The sequence below is a fragment of the Spermophilus citellus genome, assembly GCF_964194105.1.
Source record: "Spermophilus citellus genome assembly, chromosome: 5".
Lineage (NCBI taxonomy): Eukaryota > Metazoa > Chordata > Mammalia > Rodentia > Sciuridae > Spermophilus > Spermophilus citellus.
The window spans coordinates 130,558,137-130,582,011 of record NC_138186.1 but is presented as its reverse complement, the minus strand read 5'-3'; the positions used below and the strand labels follow the sequence as shown (position 1 = coordinate 130,582,011).

The window sequence follows — 23,875 nt, the reverse complement described above, 5'->3', positions numbered from 1 at the left end:
ATGTCACTTTCTGTGAAATGGAAAATTCCTAGTATGAACAACAGCATTCACAGGCTTGGCCTTGCTAAAGTTCTTGCCACACTTCTAAGCACTGTCCTCCTGAGGTTTTTAAATCTAGTCAAACTTATTCCCATGTTGTCATTATTATTATATATCTAGCATGCTCTGACTTAAAGGTTTTGGCAGTCTCTTTTCCTTTGCTAAAAAGTTCTAAGAAGCCCAAAGTTCTCCCACTTTTTTCAAATATTATCCATAAAGATTTACCCCTGATTCACCCTAAAAAATAAACAAATAAATAAAGCAATGCCATCTTCCATCTTTTAATTCCCTAAACTTCTAAATCAAGATGTATTTTTTCTAAGATTTATCATCACCTGACATTATATAAATATATATATATATTAATTTTAAGCCTCTCAAATGGACTTTTCTCTTGCTTAAAAAAAATTAAGCCATTTAAAATTCACAAAACATGCAATAGCTATTTACACTTCTGAAGCTTGAATTTGTTCCCAGCAAAATCAAATTATAAATGTAAAATGATGCATATTTCATTTTAGAAATAAAGAATAAAGAAGTCAAGAAGGTCTTAAATATATTGTATGAATTTTCCTACCTTTTATGGTTAAAGACAGAAGATCTATGCTTTGCCTACAGTTACATAAAGCAATTGCTATGATAATAGAAGAATTGAGACAAATTTACTTTTATTCATTTTAGCAAAATGCTTCTTTGTGATATGCTTATTTCTCCATATTCATATTTTTCTTTAAGTTCTCAATTTAAAAAATTGCAGACATAGAATCTTTGGATATAGAAAAACAAGAATCAATTTGAACTTACTCAAATATATAAATAGGTCTTGTACCTAGATAAATTACCAAATTGTATGTGGTCATGTTTTTATTATTTATAGACTATAGTAAAAACTACTTATTACTATCATTGTAGTTTGAACATCCACTCCATTCTCTACACCAGACACTTTAGCTCAGTCATCTCCATTCCCCACAACAATGCAGCAGGGGAGATTTTATTACCCCCACTTTTCAAATGAGGAAAAAGAAATGTAGCATGTGAAAACACATTGCCCAATATCACACAGCCAGGAAGGGTCAGGGAGAGAATCCAGACCAAAGTCACTATGTTTTCTCTCTTGCCCCATGTCTCTGTAGATAACACTGGGAAAACTCTAATAATCACTCATGTAATTCAGCTTATCTGCTTAAATGAATTTTCCATGGTGATATCATGAGCTGAGTTCCAGGCCAATCTCTGACACTCTAGCCAAACAAGGTGACAGTGACAAGGAATGTTGGAATGTATTGTTATGAAAGAAACTACTCCTTATTTACTTGACTGGAACCAAGCTTATGTCAATCCTGGCCATAGAGTGTTGGAAAGAAAATATTCATCTGACATGCAGAATCTGGATAATCACACTAGAAAAGCAAAGAGGGAGGAACAAAACATGAGACAAAAATGAAACAACTTGCATTAGTTTCCTCGTTTTGCTAGGAACCAGCATCTTAGAAAACTTTACAACTGTAATTAACTATTATGTATTTTCTGGCTTTGAGACAGCATAAAAACATTTAAAAGGAAGAGAAAAGCCCATTGTAAGGGTTTAGAAAGTACAAAGTAAGTGATTTAATTTTTCTTTCATCTGATGTTAATTTATGCAGAAGCTAATAACATGTTTGTTGGCTCAGAGCTTCACGCTGTAGAGAGGATTTCTCTCCCAACCAGACTTTCCTGTGATCTCTGCCAGATAAATCCATCATCTCAAGGCTTATGACACTTTTGCCAGAAAAAGGCAATATGCTGATTAATTCGCATCCTATAGACACATTTAATTGCTATCTCTTGGAAAACCAGTGGTGTTAAATGCTCTAATCTTTCTCTGTTGCAAACAGAACAGCAAATTGGAAGAGAGAGTGAAGATGAAGTATGTATGCAAGTGCAGAGTCACATGGGAAAAGAAGAGTACTGTTGACAGTGGAGGGGGAAAAAAAACGTCAGGGAAGGGGAGTTTTCATGGAAGAAGCACGGGCCATTTTTATATCCAACTAGCATATAATTAAATTGTTATGTCTTTTATAAATGAAAAATTTAATTCCACTCCTGCCAAATCACCTAGAGAACACAGACAATAGTGCTTGAAGAAATGCAGATTCTTCAGAAGTTGATGTTTTAAATGAAATTCACTGTGAATAAGTTCTGTAATGACAGCTTAAAGGTCTAATTCATAAAAATGTTATTAAAGTACATTATTTATACCTGCTTTTTGTGGACTTCTGCTCTTATTCATGACTCTCACAGTGTATGGCTGTAATCACAGGCAGAATGTGTAATAGAAGCATTAATTCAATCTGAACCAAGGCAAGAATACCGTATTGCTACAATAAAATCCCAGCTATATTCAAAGGGGAGAATTTACTGCACAAGAGCATTTTCTTAAAAATAAAATAAAATAAAATAATGACTTCTGCCTTATGGCCTCAACAGCTACTTTCATTCTGAAGTTCAGTATAACATTGACTAATTGGCACAGAGTTTTAAAGAAATATTTATTCATCTATGTTATGAAACTTAGAGATTGGGTACTGTATTGTGATTTCATGGTGACTAAGGCATTGATATTTAGTATGGGCTTAAAATATTTGCAAGGGTCTATAATTTAGTTAACCCCTCTTTTGATATCTGATATCAGATGGCAATGTTTAACAAATGCCTGTTCAATTGCCTGGCATATGCATTTATTTAGATGAGGTGGAAAACATCCTGCTACATAAAATTTCTTCCAGGGAAGCTGAATATAATGATTTTTAAACCAAAAGTATTTTTATTTCAAATTTTAACGTGATTTCCACATTTTATATAGCTAAACATTTAGGAAAAGGAAAAGCAGAATTCAATTGGTTTTACTTCTAACTCTGAAATTGTCAAACTTTGACTTCTTGACTTTATACTCCTTATTGGTTGAGCGGCAACAGTATAGTGTAGACATAATTAGACAAAGTGTGAATATATTTCTCTCTACAACACTAGATTTTCTCTAGGAGTTTTGAAAAGGCACTCTTTATAAATTATACTTTCAACACTAAAAGAAAGCCTTGTCTTTGATCTTGTAGGTAAAAATCTCTAAACCTAAGGGGATGAATTAATTCCTGTTTTTAATAAGACACAGTCATTAGTAGACAACTTCTGCATTCATCTCAGAACTACACATTGAATTTCCTCAGCATAGTAACTCTTATAATAGTTCTGGGTAATGGAAACTTTTGAATACACCTATATTTGAAATGACAGAAAAATGACAAATGGCAAAGATACAGATATTTTAAATATAGAGTAAATAACCCTATTAATCTGAGATAAAAATCAGTCAATTGCCAACATTAAACCATACTTATCACTGTCTCAAATCTAAAAATCACTGAACACTCTACTCCAACAAGTATGTACCAGCACACAATTTTGTGATGTGAAATGAGTCTGCTTACCAGAAAAGTGCCCAGGGATGTCCAATTGTTACATGGTCATGGCTGAGCAGCAATTGAGGTTCTCTCTTTACCTCTCAGACAGAGACTTTCTCAATTTTGGAAAGAGGGGTGTTCCACGGAGTTTAGAGACACCACACACTTCCACATGGCACCCAAACCTACTTGGAACTCTGAGTGCAAAGATTGTCTGAGAACTCTCCCTGATACAGTCACTCAGAAAGGGCAGTGGAAGTTATGTCCCCAACACATTGCCAGACAAATGTCACCTAGCTGTAAATGCCTGTTGACAAAAGCCAGATTTGAAAATCATCTAAATCAAAATAGGTATTGTTAATGGCCAAATATATCATTCCTAACATGATTAAACCTATAAAAAGAAAGCAAAATTTAAATTTTGTAGCTTACCTGTAATATCTTTCTGAAGAAATTATATTTTAATTTTATATGTCAATATCTTACTTAAGGCACTAAACCAAAACTGTTTGGCTCAGAAAGCTCAAACTCTCTTGTTCATGATTTGTAAACAACATTAGCAGCTTAAAGTGTTATGCATTTACTGTTAGGCAGGCACCACACAGAGAACTTGGTAAACATTATCTAGCTTTGAGGAAGGTACTGTTGTTTTACAAATGAGGAAAATACTGCTTAGTGAGGTTCAATCACTTGTTGAAAATCACAAAGCTGTCCAGAGGCAGAATTGACTTAACAGTAATCCCTCTTTCCAATGTTGACTTTCCTTTTGTACTAAATTTTCCTAAAGGAAATATTTTACATTTCTTCTCTAGAAAAAGAAGGAGAGAAGAAAGCTGAGAAGAAAGTTATTTCTGAAACAAAAAAGAAAGGTAAAGATTTCAAAAAGCTGTCTAACTCATAAATTAATTAGTATCTATTTACATTGTTACTGATAAAGCTGTTTTTTTTCCCCTGGGAAAGAAATTCACTTTATGATTTCATAGTCATAGTTATTAACAAACCCTTTTGAGTTTTGTAAATGTTCAAAATAGAGTTGAAATTGATTAAAATTTTTAATAAGACAATGCAAAGCCTAAATACTTTGAAAAAATTACTATTGTCTGATTATTCTTTCCTGTTCTAGAAACTGTTCAATGTTAATTCATTAATTTATTTGACTATATATGTTGATATGAATATTATTATTCAACTAATTCAGCTTAATAAAAATATCTATCATGGGGCAGAACATTTTATGCAATTGGAAGTAAATATTTGAAAAGTTTTGAGTTTTTTTTTTCTTTTTTAGTTGGTTGTTTTCAAATAGTTCATCTGATGTCTCCAAGTGAGCTTCAGAGATTTCAGAGTTCCTGTTATGCTTCCAGTGACTTAATAGCTCAAGGGACATTCAATATGTTCCTTTTAATATGTTTTAGAAAAATGATTGGATTCTACCATAATTAATAGTAGCATATAATGCTTACACTTTTATGAAGTACTTCTTTCCTGTACCAAAAATTTGTTCTTTCTTGGAGAAAAAGCAAACCTAAGACATTTGTCTGTTAGGTAGGTGCTAGTTCACTCATACTTGAAATGACTTATGGCTCTGATGTGGGACTCATTTTTACAAGACAAATTGGATGCCTTAATGACACTCATGCATGTCCTGAAATATATGAAAATTAAATAGGCAGAGGTTTAGAATTTTCTTATTTTAACAGCAGAAAAAGAAGACGCCAAAAAGAAAAGTGAGAAGGACACTCCCATTGACCTGAAAAGGAAAGGTATTAAATTTATTTTTTTCCTTCGCATTATGTTTAAGATGTCTTTTTAACACAAACAAAACAAAAATCTTACTGTCAGGCTGGGGATGTAGCTCAGTGGTAGAGTACTTGCAAAGTGTGAGGCCCTGTGTTTAATCCCCAGTACCACCTTGCTGTAAACTTGTTCAAATTTGGATATGAATTCTTGAATCCAACCATGTGAAGACTTGGACAAGCAAAAGATTGAGCTAGCTAGATAAGGAAGAATTGTTCAAGGCTATTAGAATCAGTGGGAGAGACTGGAGCTCCCTCTGAACTTAATTCTGCTGAAACAGAAAGCAGAAGTGTGTTAGAACTGAAACAGGGATCTTCAGCCATCAACATTTGCAAATAGGCCTTACTCCAAGAAAAAGTAAACATCCCCTCTTCTATGTTTAGGAGAGAAACTGAGAGATGGCACGACCTTCTCTTCATGGTATTTATTATTTATGTTTGGTATCAAGGATTGAACCCAAGGGTGCTTAATAATTGAACCACATCCCCAAGTCCTTCTTGTTTTTTACTTTGAGATACAGTCTCACTCAGTTGCTGAGGGCCTCAATGAATTGCTGAAGCTGGCTTTGAACTTGTGATCCTCATGCCTCTGCCTCCTGAGTCTTGGGGATTACAGGAGTGAGCCACTGCATCCAGTTCCATGATTATCTTTCTAAGGCCTGGTTCTCAGATCTTTGAGAAGGGCACCCCTGTGTTGTAAAACTTAAAGAAGCTTTAAAAGATTCACATCTCACAGGGGCCAAGAAAGAATTTACAATTCCAAGTTTTGTAAGTAATCGCTCTAAGAAAAGGATAGTCAGGCACCTAAGGTCAAGAAAAAGCCTTTCTGAAGTCAGTCAAGCTGAGATCCATCTTGGTCATGATGTAATACAAAGACAAGAGCTGCATGGTACAGAGAGAGAGAGAGAGAGAGAGAGAGAGAGAGAGAGAGAGAGAGAGAGGATCAGTCTGTCTATCTATTTATCTCTATTTAGTATCGCTTTGCAAAGATAAGAAACCAGGAAAGAATAAGACACCTCATTAGGAAATAGGATTATTTCAACTCTTAGGGTTTAGAATTTTGCTTTACATTTAGTTTTGTTTTTATTCTGGCACAGACATGAATGTCAGCTTCTATTCATGTAATGCTTAAGTCTACATGGAAAAAATTGTCATCTCAAGTAATATGGTTTGAAGATAAGTATTCACACCCCAAATATTTCCTCCACTGTGTCAGTGATGCTTGAAATTCTACTATTAGTGTCTTTCCATTTCTTTGAGTTATGAGGGAATTCTCTTTCATTACAATGCAAATCTCCCAGGGCCTGTGTGTGTGGGGTAAAAAAACTAATTCCTCTCAGGTATTAGCAACTTCAAGTAAATGAGATTTCCAAATCTTCTCCATATAGTGGTAAATGGAAAATGATGCCTTAGAAAATGAGGCAGTAGGTAAGCTTACATAAGGGAGCTTCAAGGTAGGACATTGGCTAGGAAGAGCAAGAAGGCTGGATGGCATCAGTGAAACCCTTATCTTTATGAAGGAATAGTAATTTATGTGACAAACAAGATGGTGATAAAATACACAGGATCCCAAATTAACTAACGGTTATACTTAACAAGTAACAATCAGGAATGAGAGCATATTTCTGGTATACTGTAACTGGGGTAAAAAAATACATATAAAATAATAAGAATTGCATGATTATATGGCTTGTAAAATGATGAGAGAGTGAGTCAGATATTCTGCCAGTATAAGAGTTGATTGTCAATTACTTTGCACTCCAAATTATATTATGAAGAAGACATTGATGTGGTTTATTACATTTTTCAATACTTAATTTTACTTTAAATTTATTTTATTTTCCTGGTGAAATATGTCTTAAGAATCAAAAAAACACAGTACTGACCATATGATGATACTAAGAAATTTGTTGCTTAGATCAATGGACTTGTGATGTTACATGTATGAGTGGTGAAGATAGATAAGGTGCTTCTTCCTGAGCCATCAACTTTGTTAAAAACATTTGCAGAAGAAATTTTTGAGTTGTAACCCTCAAAGCTTTTGTCACATGTATGCAAAATCAGAAAGAAAAGTTGTTTTGACAAAATTCAATAGTGTGTGTGTGTGTGTGTGTGTGTGTGTGTGTCTGTGTATTTGATGTTTTGATTTGGTTTAATCTTTTCTGGGGGAAAGGAAAAACACATTAATATGTAATGAGTGATAGGAAATCTGATACTTCCATGCAGCTGGAGATCTGTGCTGGTTGCCTGACCTTTATGTCAAAGTGAGGTTGTGCAGGACTAGCCTGAGAACTGATTATGCCATCATCACTTCCTGTAAGGCCAGTGCTCAGCCAGTGAAGCACAGATCACAGTGGGCATAGCTAGGGTGGCTGCTCAGCTAGAGGTACATAACAAATTTGTCCATTTGAAACCAGTTTTCTTTTTGTTAAGTTTGTCATTTTACCATTTGATTATATAAAATATTGTTGGTTCTTTACAATTAATTCAGTTTCCTGATTGGAATATGAATGATTTAATAATTTGTGTACAAGTTTTTAGTCCTCTAATACTCAAAATTGAGTGTGTTGATGTGTGTGTAAATGGATGTGTGTTTGTGTGTGTGGGGGTGTGTGTGTGTGGGTGGGTGTGAGAGAGAGAGAGAGAGAGAAAGAAAGAGAGAGAGGAAGGTGGAGAGAAAGTTAATTAATATTGTTTTTTTAACTCTAACGTTTCTTTTCAGAGTTCAATAATTCTCTAATTATATTTTCAGGTGATGGCAATGTAGATTAAAAATAACCAAACTGAAGCTAATTATGAAAGTAGTAAAAGTTTATACAAATAATGAGAGGAATGAGTATAACAAGATCATGAAGAACTGGGGCACATATGTCATTTCTTCCTAAAATAGTAAAGGAAATATGGCAGAGCATATTATATAACCACTATAACCCTAAATAGTAGCAAATCTATAAGGAAAAAGATAATCCTAAGAGTTTATTTAATATATGAGTATTATATTTTATTTGTACCACTTTTATATAATTTATGTGATTATATACTATATAGACTTGTTATACTATTATATTTTTTAATTAGATGCAAAAGAAGCTAAAAATCAAATTCTATTGACTGATAAATACACTCCTCTAATGCATGAAACTAGTAAATCATGCTTTGCTAATAATCTGTGTTAGTGAAAAGTTGACTGAATATTTATGCAAGATTGTTATCTTCTTGATTAATAGTAGTTGAAACCAAGTAATTGGGACATAGTGGTTTACTTATAATAATCTCTTATTTAGTGTATATTGGAAAGTATACATGTAAAAAATCTTGTCACTTTAAAACATTACGTAAAACAAAAAAAAAAAAAGAAAAATCACAAGGATATTTTTGCCACATTATAACATATGTTTCCACCTGATGGGTTGCCATTAAAAAGTAAACAAAAATTTAAAAACATCTCCCGTGTTAGTGTTGGACTTAAGTGTAAGACATACCAAACACTCTAGTGAGAAGAGATTCTATACAGGGAATTGGGTACCTACAAAATTATAGGCAGGAAGGGAAGAATCAAAATTAAGGATATGATATTGAATCATAAAGTATAGGTCAGGAAACAATTTCATTCCCAAAGCTGTCTTCTAACAGTCACAAAGGCTGGTTGCTGGAAACGTATAAGCAGACTTCAGCAACTGACTAACACCTTCATTTGCCAAATCAGACATCTAGTTTGTCCAACCATTTCTGCAAGTCAGTTTCATGTATGCTCATTTAGTTGGTGTGACTTACTTTGGTTTCTTGGTGAGCAATAGCAGCAAGGGAGTCCACCAGATACAACATTCTGGAATTTCAATTTGTTTAACTGGAAGATAGGTAGAATGGAAGTTGAAAAAAGCTATCTATACTATCTGTAATAATGATACCTTCAGAAGTGTCTGAGAGGATAAAATTCATTTGAAGTCCTGGACTATGGAGGAAATGAACATATCTTCATGTACTCCCCAAACCTGAAAAAGATGATTTGATCAAAAACTGTGATCAAATTTTTCAATTTAAAGTGTTCACAAGACACATTTGAATGAAATTTATGTTGCTAAACTATAGCTAAAAAAGCATAGGTATTTTTTTCTCTTCACTTCACAAAATGATGTTTTTAAGAAAAATTTTTCTAAGTGCTTGATGATGAGATTATAAGGCTTGAAAAAGATTACCACATTGTTTTGTCTTATATGAAATAATTATAATATACGAAAAATATATAGACCAGAAGAGAATCCAAATGGACTCCATGATAATCTATTTCTCTCAAGTTGGCTATTTTTGAAGTTCTAAGTTATAAACATTTTAGAGTTGAATTTATTATCACTGTACATATTCAAATATTAATTATGAAAATAATTTTGACATAATAACTGTTAATAATGTTACAAAATGATATTTTATCATTATACTTTCCAGTAGTTTTTTTTAAGAATTATCTGAACAGAAGTACAAATTATAAGAAGGAGCCTATAAAAACACACTGGTTTCTCTGAAATGTGCTGTTAGAAAAGGATAAATTAATTAATTCATATACACATGCTTTCTTACAGGAAATATTTACTAAATGTCTTCTATATTCCAGATATTCGAGCATGCACAGGTGGGTCAGCGGACATAAGAGGTGCCCTAATGGGATTTACAGTTTGGTGAGGGCAGCACACCATGAATAAGAAGACAGAATACTATTAAGTACAGCTCAGACTAAGGGCAAAGGAGGAAATAAATTTGGGACAATCCTAAAAAATAATGGATGGGGATGGGGAGCCATTAACATAGAAAAGGGTTTTAGATCAGTCCCCTCTGAGAGTCAATATTGATTTAGCACAAAAGTGGTGCTAGAGATTCAACCCAGGGCCTTGAACATGTGAAGCTTGTGCTGTATCACTGAGCTATACCCCCAGCCTGAGAGACAACAGGCTGATGTATTGGAAGGGTCCAGGCATCAATGTGTGCATCTTTACATGAAAAATATGAATGTGATGTTTGTGTGTGTACATGATGTGTGTATTCATGGTTTGTATGAGGAGTCAGAATATAGAGAACATGTGCAGAAGAACCTTGGATTTCATTCAAAATGTAATAAAAAATCCTTAGTCAAAGTTTTCAATATAGTAATCTGTATAAATCCTATTATTTCCCTGGGAATAGAGGAGTTTACCCAGAGAGATTGTGTCAAAAGAAACAGAATAGAAACAGAATCAAGGTCTGGGCAACTCCCACATCTAGAGAGGAGGTAGTAAAGAGCAAAGTAAGAGAGATGAAAGGACTTGCCAGAGATATTAAGGGAAAAGAAAAGAGTACAGTTTTAGAAATTGTTGTTTTAAGAAGCAAAAATTTCTCAAATTTTGAATGCTATTTAGAAACTGTGAGAGGAGGACAGAAGAGACAAGGACAGTCAGTTGACAGAGGATGTGAAGCCAGATTGGAATGGGAGGTGCAACAATGCAGAAAAATGTGGAACATTTGGAAGTTGGGGTTGTGGTTGTATAAGGAATAAAGAGTCTTTTTTGTTGTGCAATTTTACTTTGGGAGGCTAATTTGGAGTCTAATGGACATAAATAGAATATGAGAGATTGATGTTCAAAGGGCAGAGTATATAAGCAGATATCTAAGAGATAATTTAGAATCTGTTGTTTGATGAGCCCATGGGTGACATACATTTTGTGTGTGTGTGTGTGTGTGTGTGTGTGTGTGTGAGAGAGATAATGTCACAAATGTTCCTATAATAAAAGTGTATGTGTTCAAGTTATGCAGAATACCATATACAGATTAATTTATAAAGAGAGGTTTGCATTTTGCAAGATATGAGATTTAAGATTAGGTGGTCCTGTTAATAAAACTAAAACTCCAATAATAAGTACATTTTAATACAAACATGTCAATTTTAGAAAAAGATATATAAAATTGTCCTTTGTGCTCACTGAGGTAAGTTTGTGAAACATATTTGAGCAATGCTTTTTAGGGCTCATTTATTGTGTAACAATATCTGACTAGAACTAATCATTAAATATCCATGCATGAATGGAACAGGTGAGTTTACTCCAGCAGGAACTCATAAGGTTTGTGCTGTTTTAAGGGATATATGCATATATATTTCAATAGAATATTTTCAATTACTATGTGGGGCAAATAATATTAAATTCTGCAAGAACTATATTATCACTAATTTTTCTTTTGAATCCTTTTTCTTTTTTTAAGCATTTTGTTCTAGTTGTTAGTGTTCAAAATACTTTGCATGGCAGATATCAGGCCCTATGATTTTTACATTTATATGTAAATGAAAGTAACTTCCTTGAAATATTTGTATATTCAGATACATTTTGGCTGAATAGTTTTTCATATATTTCATGTGTTTGTGTTAAGTTTAAAGGAGCAGCCTTTTATTTTCTTGATCTTTATTTGGGGTTTATGATTTTTACCCTACTTAATTTATTTTTATGTTAGCTCAACTATATTAAAAATACCCACCTTACTAGAATTGACTTGAAGGGAAGAGAATATATTTTCAAATATTCTAATCATTAAAACCATGTGAGACAAGGTGGGCCTGGTTGCCCACACAGGTAATCTCAATGACTTGGAAGCTAAGGTAGGAGAATCACAAGTTTCAAGCCATTCTCAGCAACTTAGCAAGACCCTGTCTCAAAATAAAAACTAAAAAAGGGCTGGGAATGTGAACCAGTGGTTAAATGCCCCTGGGTTCAATTCTTGATACCAAAAACAAAAACAAAACAAAAAAATAAAACCGTCAAAACTCAGAAAGGTGAGATGCTCATATTAGAAATTACTTAGGCCTGGATAAAAAGGACTAGTATACAAGTGACTATTTTAAATCTTTTAATGCTGATTTTGGAGAATTAGGGATACCCTCCTAGTGAAGACAGAAACAAAATTAGCACCAAACTTGAGGATCTGTGAGTTACATTATCTTTTGTGAAGTACTTTCAACAAGGAATATTGAAATATATATGAGCAAAAATTAGCAAATATATAATGCATATATCTTTCTTTATATGCTTTGATTATATCAATAATTTAAGTATCACTTACATGTATACTAAATTATTTTGAGTTCAAGTTTCTAGGTAGAATGAGTTCTTTTCTGAAAATTGCAAAACTAAAATAATCTAATCTAACATTAAAATAAGTGACCTCCTGGAATGTTCATGAATTAAATTTTCATGATCAGATTACACCGAACAGTATAGGGAATGTGATATCAGTTAGTTACATTATTTTTTTTCTCAAATTGAATATGTGATCATGGCTCAGGAGACTGAGGCAGGAGGATCGCAAGTTCAGAGCCAGCCTCAGTAAAAGCTAAGCACTAAGCAACTCAGTGAGGCCTTGTCTCCAAATAAAATACAAAATAGGGCTGGGGAGGAGCCTCAGTGTCTGAGTGACCCTGAGTTCAATCCCCATAGCCCCTATCTCCACTCCCACAAAAAAAAGAGAAAGAAAGAAAGAAAGAAAAAGAAAGAAAGGAAGGAAGGAAGGAAGGAAGGAAGGAAGGAAGGAAGGAAGGAAGGAAGGAAATGTGAACAGATTTTGATCAATTTGGGGGATAATGATGTGATCTGAATTTTCCTCATGTTCTAAGATATACATTAAAGAATATGGAAATGAAATATGTAAATTTTATTGTATTATATCTTAAAAGTCTATAAGATTTTTCATTTGATGAAAGTAAAGCTTTAAAACCATCAAAATGATATATCTTTCAATTCTAGTCTCTCTAGGGATACTAAAAGCAAATCTTTGAAACCTCATTGTGATTCTGCCAATATGTATTCATATTATCAAGGCATTTTTAAGTGATAATAATAGCAGTTAAATGTGTTCTTTGTTTTTTTCATTTGATCATTACAACTCTGTGAGGCAGGCATTATAATTGCCATTATATACAGAGGGCAATGCAGCACTGGAACAGTTGAGCAATGTCCAGGATCACAGTCATAATGAAGTAAGTGCAGTAGGAGAGTCACCAAATGAAGCTTTGCTGGGTTTTTTTTTTTGTTGTTGTTTGTTTGTTTTTTATTTTTGTGTTTTTTGCAAACTACAAGCAATTTTTACCCCAATTCTAGCTAATGATGGTGGTGGACTTCTTTAATTTCTTCTCTCCACTCTTCTCATGTTCTGCTTCCTTAATTCCACTGAGGTGATATTATAGCAGATGTACACATACAAGAAAGAAATCCAAGGTTATCTTATAGGGCTGATTCTTATTTTTTGTAGCAGTTCTGCTTTCCTTCACTCCTTCACTCAATAAATAGATACGTCATAATATATGCTTAATATTTGAGATAGATCACTGTAAGAGATATATATCTACTTGTTGCTAAGGACCTTAGAGAATAGTCTAAAAAAATCATACTGTAATTGTATAAAAATTGTTTCTCTTTTCTGGTAGTTGGTGACTATAAGAAATTTAGAACAGGGATGCCACAGACTTATAGAAGAAGACATTTGTCCAAGGCACATATGATGCTTATTTTTAAGCAATGAAGACGAGAACACGTACAATTTTTATAGTGGTTTATAACTAAAGATGTTTTATTATTGTGAATGGTGCACTGTTTTTTAGTTTACTCATGTATAGTTCCAGAGTAAATTGGCTTCAGCTCAACATAGGAGTCACATTATCTCAGAATAAGTTTATCACTTTTTTAGACCTTCTTTATTGTTCTGGACTCATATGATTGCAAATTAGTTATAGGTGCTGTCCCACCTCCCTTATTGTTCATGTCCTATGGAAAAAATAGTAGATTCATTTACTGAGAGCTCAGAGAACCTAGACTGAGGCTCACTGGTTGATGTGGTGTTCATGAACTAACCTTAGTGTGGGGGAGATTGAAGACTGAAAGGATAATCTGATGTTTGAGTTTAGGTCACTCGTCCTATCCTGAATAATCACATGAACTTTGTCCAGTTTATCTTTACTGAAATTGGGTCAAGGAGTGATTACATTAGGGTGTTAAAATTACAATGAAACAGAGAAATTATGACATTGGAACACCTATGTATTCTCTTTAGGTAGTTATTTCCATATAGGGGGAATATGGATGACTTCATTTCAAAAATAGAATACAATAAAGGAAGACTTTTGATACTTCTATCTGTTGATATAATACTTAAGTATTTTAGAAAAGAAACTCTGCATGGGATAATGCAGATAAAATTCTAGGTTTCTGAAATTAATATCATATATATATATATATATATATATATATATATATATATATATATAATGTGTGAAATTCATTAATTGTACCCTGCATTATTAGAAACCCACCAGGATAATAGCCTTTAATTTTAGTAGAGATATTTTGAAATAAACCAGATGGTATTCAGAAAAGAGTAATTCAGAATTGTGGATATTTAATTTGGAAATGAGAAAACAGAATATCAAAGCCACATTCATAACCTTGACAAACTCTCTCCTATTTAGATGTAGTCTACTCATGGTTATTCCTTAAAAATAGGACACTATGGCAGAAGTTATAAGACAATATGGGATGCTCAAGGTGATATTGAGCATCTTTTAATCAGTGAAGGATAGAGTTTGAAGTGTGCAAACAGAGTGGCCATCTCAGGCTTGTAGAGGTCAAACTTGCCTGAAGAAAGATGGTGTTAAACTCAGGGAGGCTCAACAGATTATCTTTTTTTTTTTTTTTCAGAATGAATATGGATAAATGAAACCCATATCTGGATTATTTAACATTTGAAATGAATGTTTATATTATTATGATCTTAAATTTGTCTGTGTTCATTTTGAAGACTAATAATTTAAGAAACGAAAGTGTGGTCAAAAGCCAATTCTAGGAAGTGAGATCATGGTAAATGTGCACTGTATATAACCTGAATTTACAGTCTCTCCTGTCTACTCCAGCATAAAACACTACTCTGAATCTAATCAGAGCATGTCTTATTGATGTCTACATAAACCAAGGACACTTTGAAATAAAATGTATTACATGTTTGGAATAATGATCAATTGTCATTAAGGCAAATGAATGTTTTAAGACATTTCAAGAAGAAAATCCGGATGACAATAAACTTAGGGTAGGAGGGAAAGTTTACTTACAATGCCAAAGACAGGGGAAAATGCTTCAGATAACCAAAGTTTCTAGACAGGAAAATAATTGTAATTACATTTTTAGGAAGTTTATTATAAGTAATCGAGGAAGGCTTAGAGGAACACATATAATACTTCTGAAATTAAAAGCACTCTATTTTTTTCTAAGAAATAGCTTCTGACAGTAATAAAATATAACCATTATGTTAGTCAGTACCCATATCCTGTTAGCAATATTAGTCTTAAAATATGAAATTAAAACTATGATCAGGTGAAGATACTAATGCTAAAACACAACAGAAAGAGCCCATTTTTGAGGTGGGCAAATATTGAAGTTATACAAATCAGAGGAAAGAGAAAATCAATATCTATGTCACTGAACATGTAAAACAGGTCTATCAATAGAATATTACGAATTACTTGGGCCCTCTCCCTTGTAAAAATGTGCATTTTACCATTGTTCCTAAGAATTTGCACCACTAGTTAATTGTCCCACTATTTCCCATGTGCAGCAATATTCATGTAGGTATTTCGGAGAGCTGAGTGAATCTTTTGAGTTGGCTTGATGATTCCATTACCCTTTAGAAATGAAATCCTAATAGTTCACTTTCCCCTTTCTGAGACTATTGCTTCCAAACTGTTTCCTTTTTGTTTTATCTTTCATCACCTTTTTATCCTTCTTCTTCTTTCTTCAGAAAATAAAAATTAAAAGCTCCCGTGAGTTCTGTCTTATCCGCGGATGTATTTCATCTTTGTATTTGTGTTCTCTTTTTCTTTCTTCTTTTTCTGAATACAACACCATGCAATGGTAACAAAGTTTATAATTATATGCAATCCTCATCTGCTTGCTCAGGAGCATCACTCCAGTAATGCTCTCCTCTGCAAATTCATTTTGACTTCTATTGGTCATTCCCATCAGCGAATGTCCTGCTATAGACAGCATATCTCTCTTAGGTGACTGTGCCATTTCTCAGATTCCCCTTAGAATGAAGTTTTTCTTAAGAGTTGTCTCCACGCTCCTTCCCATCTCTCTGTGTCCACCAAATTTGGGTTTCCATCCCCACCACTATTATCACTTCTCCATATTCCCAAGCCCAAATGAGAATTCCTCATTCTCAAGAGTATTTGACAGCCACTGCTTATCTCCCCACTCAGCTTTTTTGACAATACTCTTTCATTTTAGCCTCTTTCTTTCTTTCTTTCTTTCTTTCTTTCTTTCTTTCTTTCTTTCTTTCTCTCTCTCTCTCTCTCTCTCTCTCTCTCTCTCTCTCTCTTCTTTCTTTCTTTCTTTCTTCTTTCCTCTTTCTTCTTTTTTTTTTAGGGTGGGGGTACCAAGGATTGAACTCAGGGGCACTCTGCCACTAAACCACATCCCCAGCCCTATTTTTTTTTTAAATTTAGAGACAGGGACTCACTGTGTTGCTTAGTACCTTGCTTCTGCTGAGGCTGGCTTTGAACTCATGATCCTTCTACTTCGGCCTCCTGAGCCACTGGGATTCATAGGCATGTACCACCATGCCCGGCTCCTTTTAGCCTTTCTGGTCACTCTTTCTTGATCTTTTTTTCCCCTGGTTTCCTTCCTTTCTTTCTGGGGCCTAAAATTGGAGGCACTCTAGGGCTCTATTCTATATTCACTTTTTTAGTGACCTCATATAGTCTCATGGTCCTAAAATCATCTGATACCAACTCCTAAATGTTTATCTCCATTTCTGAACTCCACAGTCAAATATTCACCTATTCACCATCTTTATTTATATACCTATTACACATCCCAAAGTTAATGTGTCTTAAAAGCCCTTCACATCACACACACACACACACACACACACACACACACACACACACACACACCTCTGAATGTGTCACCTATACTCAGCTCTTTACCTCTTATCAATAAATTATCACAACTTTTTTCCCTTTTACTGAGTCTTAAATCTCTCCAGTTACTTTCAACTTCTTTACATCCTCTCTTTAATCCGTTAATATCTTGTCACCTTTACCTTTGAAATATGTTTGGTAGCTGACTCTTTTTCTCTTTCATCTCTTGACTCCAAAAGCAAGGTCATTCTCAACAATAATGAAAATTTCAATAGCTGTAAAAAGTGACACAGTTTATTTCTTGTTCACTTTAGAAGCTGTTTAGGCTCTCAGGCTCCTGGAATCTCCACCTCCATCCTATTCTGTCTTTATGGAGACATACCATCTCTTCCAGACAAGGATATAAAATGCTATTGGTGAACTGATGACTGTAGTTAAGGTCACAGTTGCATTTGTCATACAACAAGTCCATTAACTGAGCTTCTAATCACACATTCCTGCCATATCTAATCATTTGTTATTTGAATAAATTGCTTTCATTTCTAATAGAGCTGATGGTTTCAGCATTTGGATTTCACAAGTATGTGCAAATTTTAATTTGCTTTTTCAACTGAATTTTAGCTTCACTAAAATCTTATCAAAATGACAAGTTTAATCAATGTGTGAAGTCTCTAGCAAGTCATTTTGCAAAACCACAGACAGAAAGATAATTAATGTATGAGTTATTATTTTAGAGAATCTGTTATTTTAGAGAATCTGTTTGGAGAAAAAAAAAGCCATGACTTATTATCAAATGGTCTTTATGAAAGGATTTAGACTTGGTAAGAACGTCAGCTTGGGAGAAGGAGGGCAGAATAACCAATTAGTAACAGGAAAGGAAAGGTACACAGGAAGGAATAGAAGATAACAGGTAGAAAAGTGTTCATTTCGTTTGATGCATTGGTAATACTTGGCAGAAAGTTTCCCTGTGCCCATTGAATTTAGGTAGGTAGGACATATAAATATCACAAATTTAAAACTCATTTTCTTGCCTAATGAAACACTAATGTCTAATGAACCAGCAAAAATTATCAGTGCACAGTTAAATTTTTTCCTTCTGGGATGTCTGTTTTCTTCTCATCTTGCTTCTTTGATGGATGGCTCTTCCCCTAAACTCCAACCATGTGGCTCAAATGGAGTTGAAATTATCATCTCTGCTCCATCTGCCACTCTCTGGACTAGTGTGGGTTCATGACCCAATTGGGCCAGAGTCCTTCCCTGTGGAATCTTTAAAAAAGACAAAAGGAAGATGGCATCTTCCCTTAGATGGTGAAATTGGGTCAATCTAGGAAAAGCCATTTGTCATATTACACCCTGTTGTGATAGTCAATATTGAAAATTATAATGACACATAGACAAAGTCAGGACAGAAAACTCCCCAACCAACCAACTATCCAAACAAACAAACAAACAAACAAAAAACAAAGAAAAAAAAGGGTGCAGTTTTAAAGAAACTTCAAGCCTAAGATGTTGGTAAGCCTGGATACTGCCCTCACTCTGACCTTGTGCCACTATATGTGACATAATTTTATGTATTCCTCTGTCTTAGTTTTCTTTTGGATTTTATCATTTCTAATTTAAGCATTCATTTCTCAAATATATTCAAGGATTATATGTTTGATAGATCTCTACTAGCTGAACAATTTCTTATAAGAGGAAAATTTTCATAGATGCTTTATTGTTTGGTAGCCTGCTTTAGAGGGTGAACAAATACATAGTTATTTCATCAAATTTAGGAAAATACATTTGTCAATGCAGCATATGCTTTTCAGAAAAATTATGTTAACATAATTTTTAAAAAATTATAACTAAAAGCAAGGATCAATTTCATTCACCTTGAAACCAAGAGAAACCAAAAGGAAACCAAAATCCAAATGACTGCCTTTAATTTTGTTCTGAGTTTAGACTTGCCTTTCTTTTGACTTTCAATGGAAAATATGGCATTTTGTAAAGTATAAAATTAACAACATGTTTAGCTCCCCAAACTATTAATAAACTCAGTGAGACAACCCAAGACAAATTAGACAAAACATCTCATACTGCTATTACACTTAGTAGCTTTGCTAGTAATTTTAGTTAGAAAGAACTATCCATTGTGTTACATGGTAATTCATAATTTATTTCTATTGCTACAAGACCCAAGTTCATCTGCTTGCCACAAAACAGGCCAATGAAGACAAGGAATTGAGGCTAGAGAGATGAGTTTATTAAAAAAGTTGACTAAACAAAACTATAAAGGGCTATTATCATTGGTCCACCTGGTCAAGAAGAAGATTTTGGAATAGTTTATGCAGGTGGGTGATGGGTACTGGCATACAGATGGGTACCTTCTCACAGTCGGAAAAGGTTCTGGGTTTGTGGCCACATGACATGATACACATTTGATATGCCTAGTCACACTATGTTTTACAGTTATTTGAATCTTAAGGCAAAGAGTGATTATTTTTGCTTAATGATTAGTCCACCAATGTGCAGTTCCTGACATATTACACAATGGCCAGGTTAGAGGTGTTAGCTTCTCAGAGAAGATACACAAGGGCCAAGTGAAGTTAAATATGAATTACTTAATGCTCAGCTTCACTGTGAACCTTTCTGCTATTTTCTTCAAATAACCGTTTGAAAGCATATAACTTCTCTATTATATTCTATGTTTATTGTAGATCTAGGAGGTTTTAAAAGACATTATCATTGTCATTTTTGAGACAGACAAATGATATAGAGAGAGGCTTTTAATCTAGAATTTAACCTTAGGTAATAAGTACTGAATACATCAAATACTTCTTTTTTAGGACTAAGTGTGTTTACATAAAATTCCACATATTTATTCTTTTATTTTGTCCTAAATTACTTCTTGTGTAAATTGTGAGTGATAATGAGCTCATCTAATTTTTTTTTTTTTAAAAACATGTGGAACACTGCCAGACACAATGGCACACACCTGTAATTCCAGAAATTCAGGACATTGAGGCAAGAGGATCACAAGTTTGAGGTCAGACTGAACAACTCAGTAACAGCCTGTGTCAAGATAAAAAATAAAAAGCACTAGGGATATAGCTCAGAGGTAAAGCACCCTTGGGTTCAATCCCCAATACAAAAACTAAAAAAAAAAAAAAAAAAAAAGAAAGAAAAAAAAAAGAAAGAAAGAAAGAAAGGAAAAGGAAAGTAAGAAAGAAATAAATTTGGAATGCTCACTATTTTGTGGGAAACAGTTTAGATTTGATGAATTCAGTTCAAATTAGTTTACATAAAAATGTCTAACAGATATATGAGAGAATATGAGAGAATGCTCAATATCGTCTCAGGGAAATGCAAATCAAAACTACAATGAGATACTACTTCATCCCGGTAAGAACAGCTGTTATCAAAAAGTCAAAAAATAAAGAATTCTGTTGAGGATGTGGATAAAAAGTAATTCTTATGCACAGTTTGTGTGAATGTAAATTGGTACAGCAATTACAAAGAACAATGTGGCGGTTCCCCCCAAAAAGCTAAAAAGAGAACCTTAATACAAGCCAGCAATCCTACTACTGGGTAAAAACTCAAAGGAAATGAAATACAGATGTCAAAAAGACACTAATGTCCATGTTTTTTGCAGAACTATTCACAATAGCCAGGTATGGCATCACTGTAAATGTCCATCAATGAAGAAAGGATAAAGAAAATATGTCACATATGTGCAATGGAATATTATTCAACTATTAAAAGCATGAAATCCTGTTATGTACAACAACATGCATGGGTTTGGAGAACATTATGTCAAGGAAAATAAGCTGGACATAGAAAGACAAGGATTGCAAATACACATAATTTCACTTATAAGTGGAATCTAAAAATGCTGAACTCATAGAGATTAAGAGTTGAATAATGGCTATGAGGGACTTGGGAATAAGGAAAAGGAGGTAGGAAGAGGTTTGACAACAGGTATAATGTTATTGTTTGATATGAGAAATAAGTTCTGGTGTTCTGTGGCAGAGTACTGTGAATATAATGACCAATAATGCATTATATATCTCAAAGTCATTAAAAGAGAGGCATTTGAATGGACTCATCTTAAAGAAATGATAAAAGTTTAAGATAATGACTATGCTAATAGCACTCAGTTGATCATTACCCAGTGTAAACATGAATCTAAATATCATATCATATTTTATAAATATGTAAAATATTATGCTAATCAATTTTTTTAATTTAAAAAGTAACGATTATTTTTCTGGAAGTCTGACCAGAGGAATTTTAGATTCAAAGTTATTAAGGGTATTCTCATGGTTCTCTCTCTTGATCTCTTTTCCCATCTCTTATTAGCATTCCTTCTTAGCTAGAGTCTTAGGTAAACTCTCAATAGCTTGTAGTAAGATTCCTTTGGTAAGTCTCAGGCTTACCAAGTTGCTAAACACTGAATCCTAAGAAGAAATAGGCCACTCTAAATTCCTAGAGAATATTCTTATTAACTTGGGTTCCATGCAAGGTGTGTGTGTAGAATTGAGTAATGCCTTTACTCCTGGGGCTAGTTCCCCTGAGAAAAGCAAAATAGATTTGTTGGAAAAAGAATGGAGAAAAGTCTAGGTAAGGTATGAGAAGACAAGCATGGAGACAGTGGAAAATAACGTTGGAAAGCCAGCATCTGCTGGGAAAGGTTGCTGATATGCAAGCATTGAGGGCACATCTGGGTAATTACACTTTGTCTGGCAGATAACAGGGAACCACTGAAGGAGTAAAGGCAAGGACCAACGTGATCATACGTATCTATCTGGGGCAAGAGAACAAAAGGAAAATTATTTTAATAAATATTCAGAATACAAATCTATTGAAACTGTGCTGGTCAGAGATAAGGAGGGACTGATCCAATATGTTGCTGAGGGAGCAGATAGCTGTGTAAAACATTAGAGAGACAACACAGTATATGGTAATAACTGAGGTTCAGAGGGCCTCATATCCGTATGTTACATACACATATCTGTATTTATTTAAATATATATTTTAGCCAAAAAAAATCTCTTTAGAGAATTTAGACATATCTATGGTTATTTCACTTTTAACTAGAAGACAGTTGCTAATAAAATTACATAAAAGAACCAGAGGGAATAACTACTTGATGTTGTTAAACAATATTTTGGGAAACTCACAGAATATTTCCTTTTTTTTATTTAGCAAGAATTAAAAATATTTTTATTATTTTTTAGTGTGATTTCTTTGTAAATAAGATTGTTCCTACACTAGAAAAAGGAAATTTAAGTGAAACCATTCTGTGTTACTCCACACTGTGTATCTAGCACTTATCAGAATGCCAAGATAAAGCAGATGCTAAATACATTCACTGAATAAATACAGGGAGCATCTTCCATCAAAGAAAATGTATTTTCAGCTTTATTTCCTTTGGAAAAGATTTGACTCAAGTCTGTGAAGTTTCCACATTCACTTTGTTTTTCTCCATTTACTCTTTCTCACTATGATCATGGAGAGGAAAAACTAAATACTGTATTCCCAGTGTCCTCTGCTGTATGTGGAGTCTTAATTAGCTTTTCAAACACATTGCAGATAAAACCTATTAATCCTCTGACCTTCACTGAATTCAAAAGTTTTTGTGTTAATTGTTTTGAGAGAATAATAGACAGTTTTGCTGTTAAAAAAGAGTTGCTGCATTCTTTTCAGAAAAAATAAAATAACAGTAGAACCAGGAAAAAACACTTGAAATTCAGATTATATTGGAGCTGCCATATTTTGCCCTTATTATATGACAGGCAAATTACTTCAGAAGTTCATGGACATGATTTACTTGCTTATAAATATAAAATTAGCCTTTAAAAATTGTCTCTATCCAAAGGTAGCAAACATAGTATTTAGGTCACTGGAAATAATTGTGATTTTTATTTACTAAAGCAACAAATGAAAAAGAACCTGAACTTTATGGTCCACCTATTATATTCCATATGCTTTGCTTGTATTATCTCTGTAAAACTTCAAGATTCCCCTTTTCAATAAAGCTTGACCATTCGGGTGCACATTCATTCCTATTTATGACATGTCAGTCACTCAGTTGTGTATTGAAGATACATTCATGAAAATTATTACTTATATTTCATAAAAGAGCATATAGATTACATATTCATTTGTTTCTAAGAGGCAAAACACCTACTGCTCACACAGGGAGGAAATAGGACTTGAATTCTGACCAGGTCAAAGCTTTAGTAATCATCAGTAACTGGGAGGCAGAGGGTGTCTCAGGATAACCCAAGGGCAAAGTCACATTACTCATCAGTTTGCACTGCTTTTACTGGTATAATTAGAAATCACAATTCTTTCTTATTCTTATAGATGTTTAGTGTGGATACTTCCAATATATCTAGGCTGCTTTTTGAATTATGCATCTCTAGATATTCAGATTTGTTAAGAATCAAAATTTATCTCCCTGTCAGAGATTATGCATGATTCAGGTGACCCGATCCTTAAATGATTCTCTGGAGCCAGTTAAGTAAACTACTCATCAAAAGCCTAAAGGAAGTAGCCATGAGCACTGAAACCCAATATTCCCCTGGGAATGGTCAAGCTGAACATTGGTTCTAAGGCTTCGACTGGCTACACGAACTTGAGCAAGGCTCTTGTCTTTCCAGGCTTCTGCCTTTTCTTTATAAACCAAGGGTTGC

General features: G+C 33.8%; 1 protein-coding gene across 10 annotated transcripts in view; it reads left to right on the top strand.

Moving 5' to 3' along the window:
• TRDN (triadin) overlaps window positions 1-23,875 on the top strand; it is a 400,855-nt gene that overhangs the window by 190,224 nt on the left and 186,756 nt on the right. For 9 of the 10 annotated variants that reach the window (XM_081295982.1, XM_081295978.1, XM_081295980.1 and 6 more), the window contains 2 exons: window positions 4,292-4,348; window positions 5,180-5,242. In XM_081295982.1, coding sequence (XP_081152108.1) covers window positions 4,292-4,348; window positions 5,180-5,242 — 120 coding nt within the window. Of the gene's footprint in view, window positions 1-1,916; window positions 2,285-4,291; window positions 4,349-5,179; window positions 5,243-23,875 lie in introns of those variants that run through there. The other variant, XM_081295977.1, reaches the window with a different exon arrangement.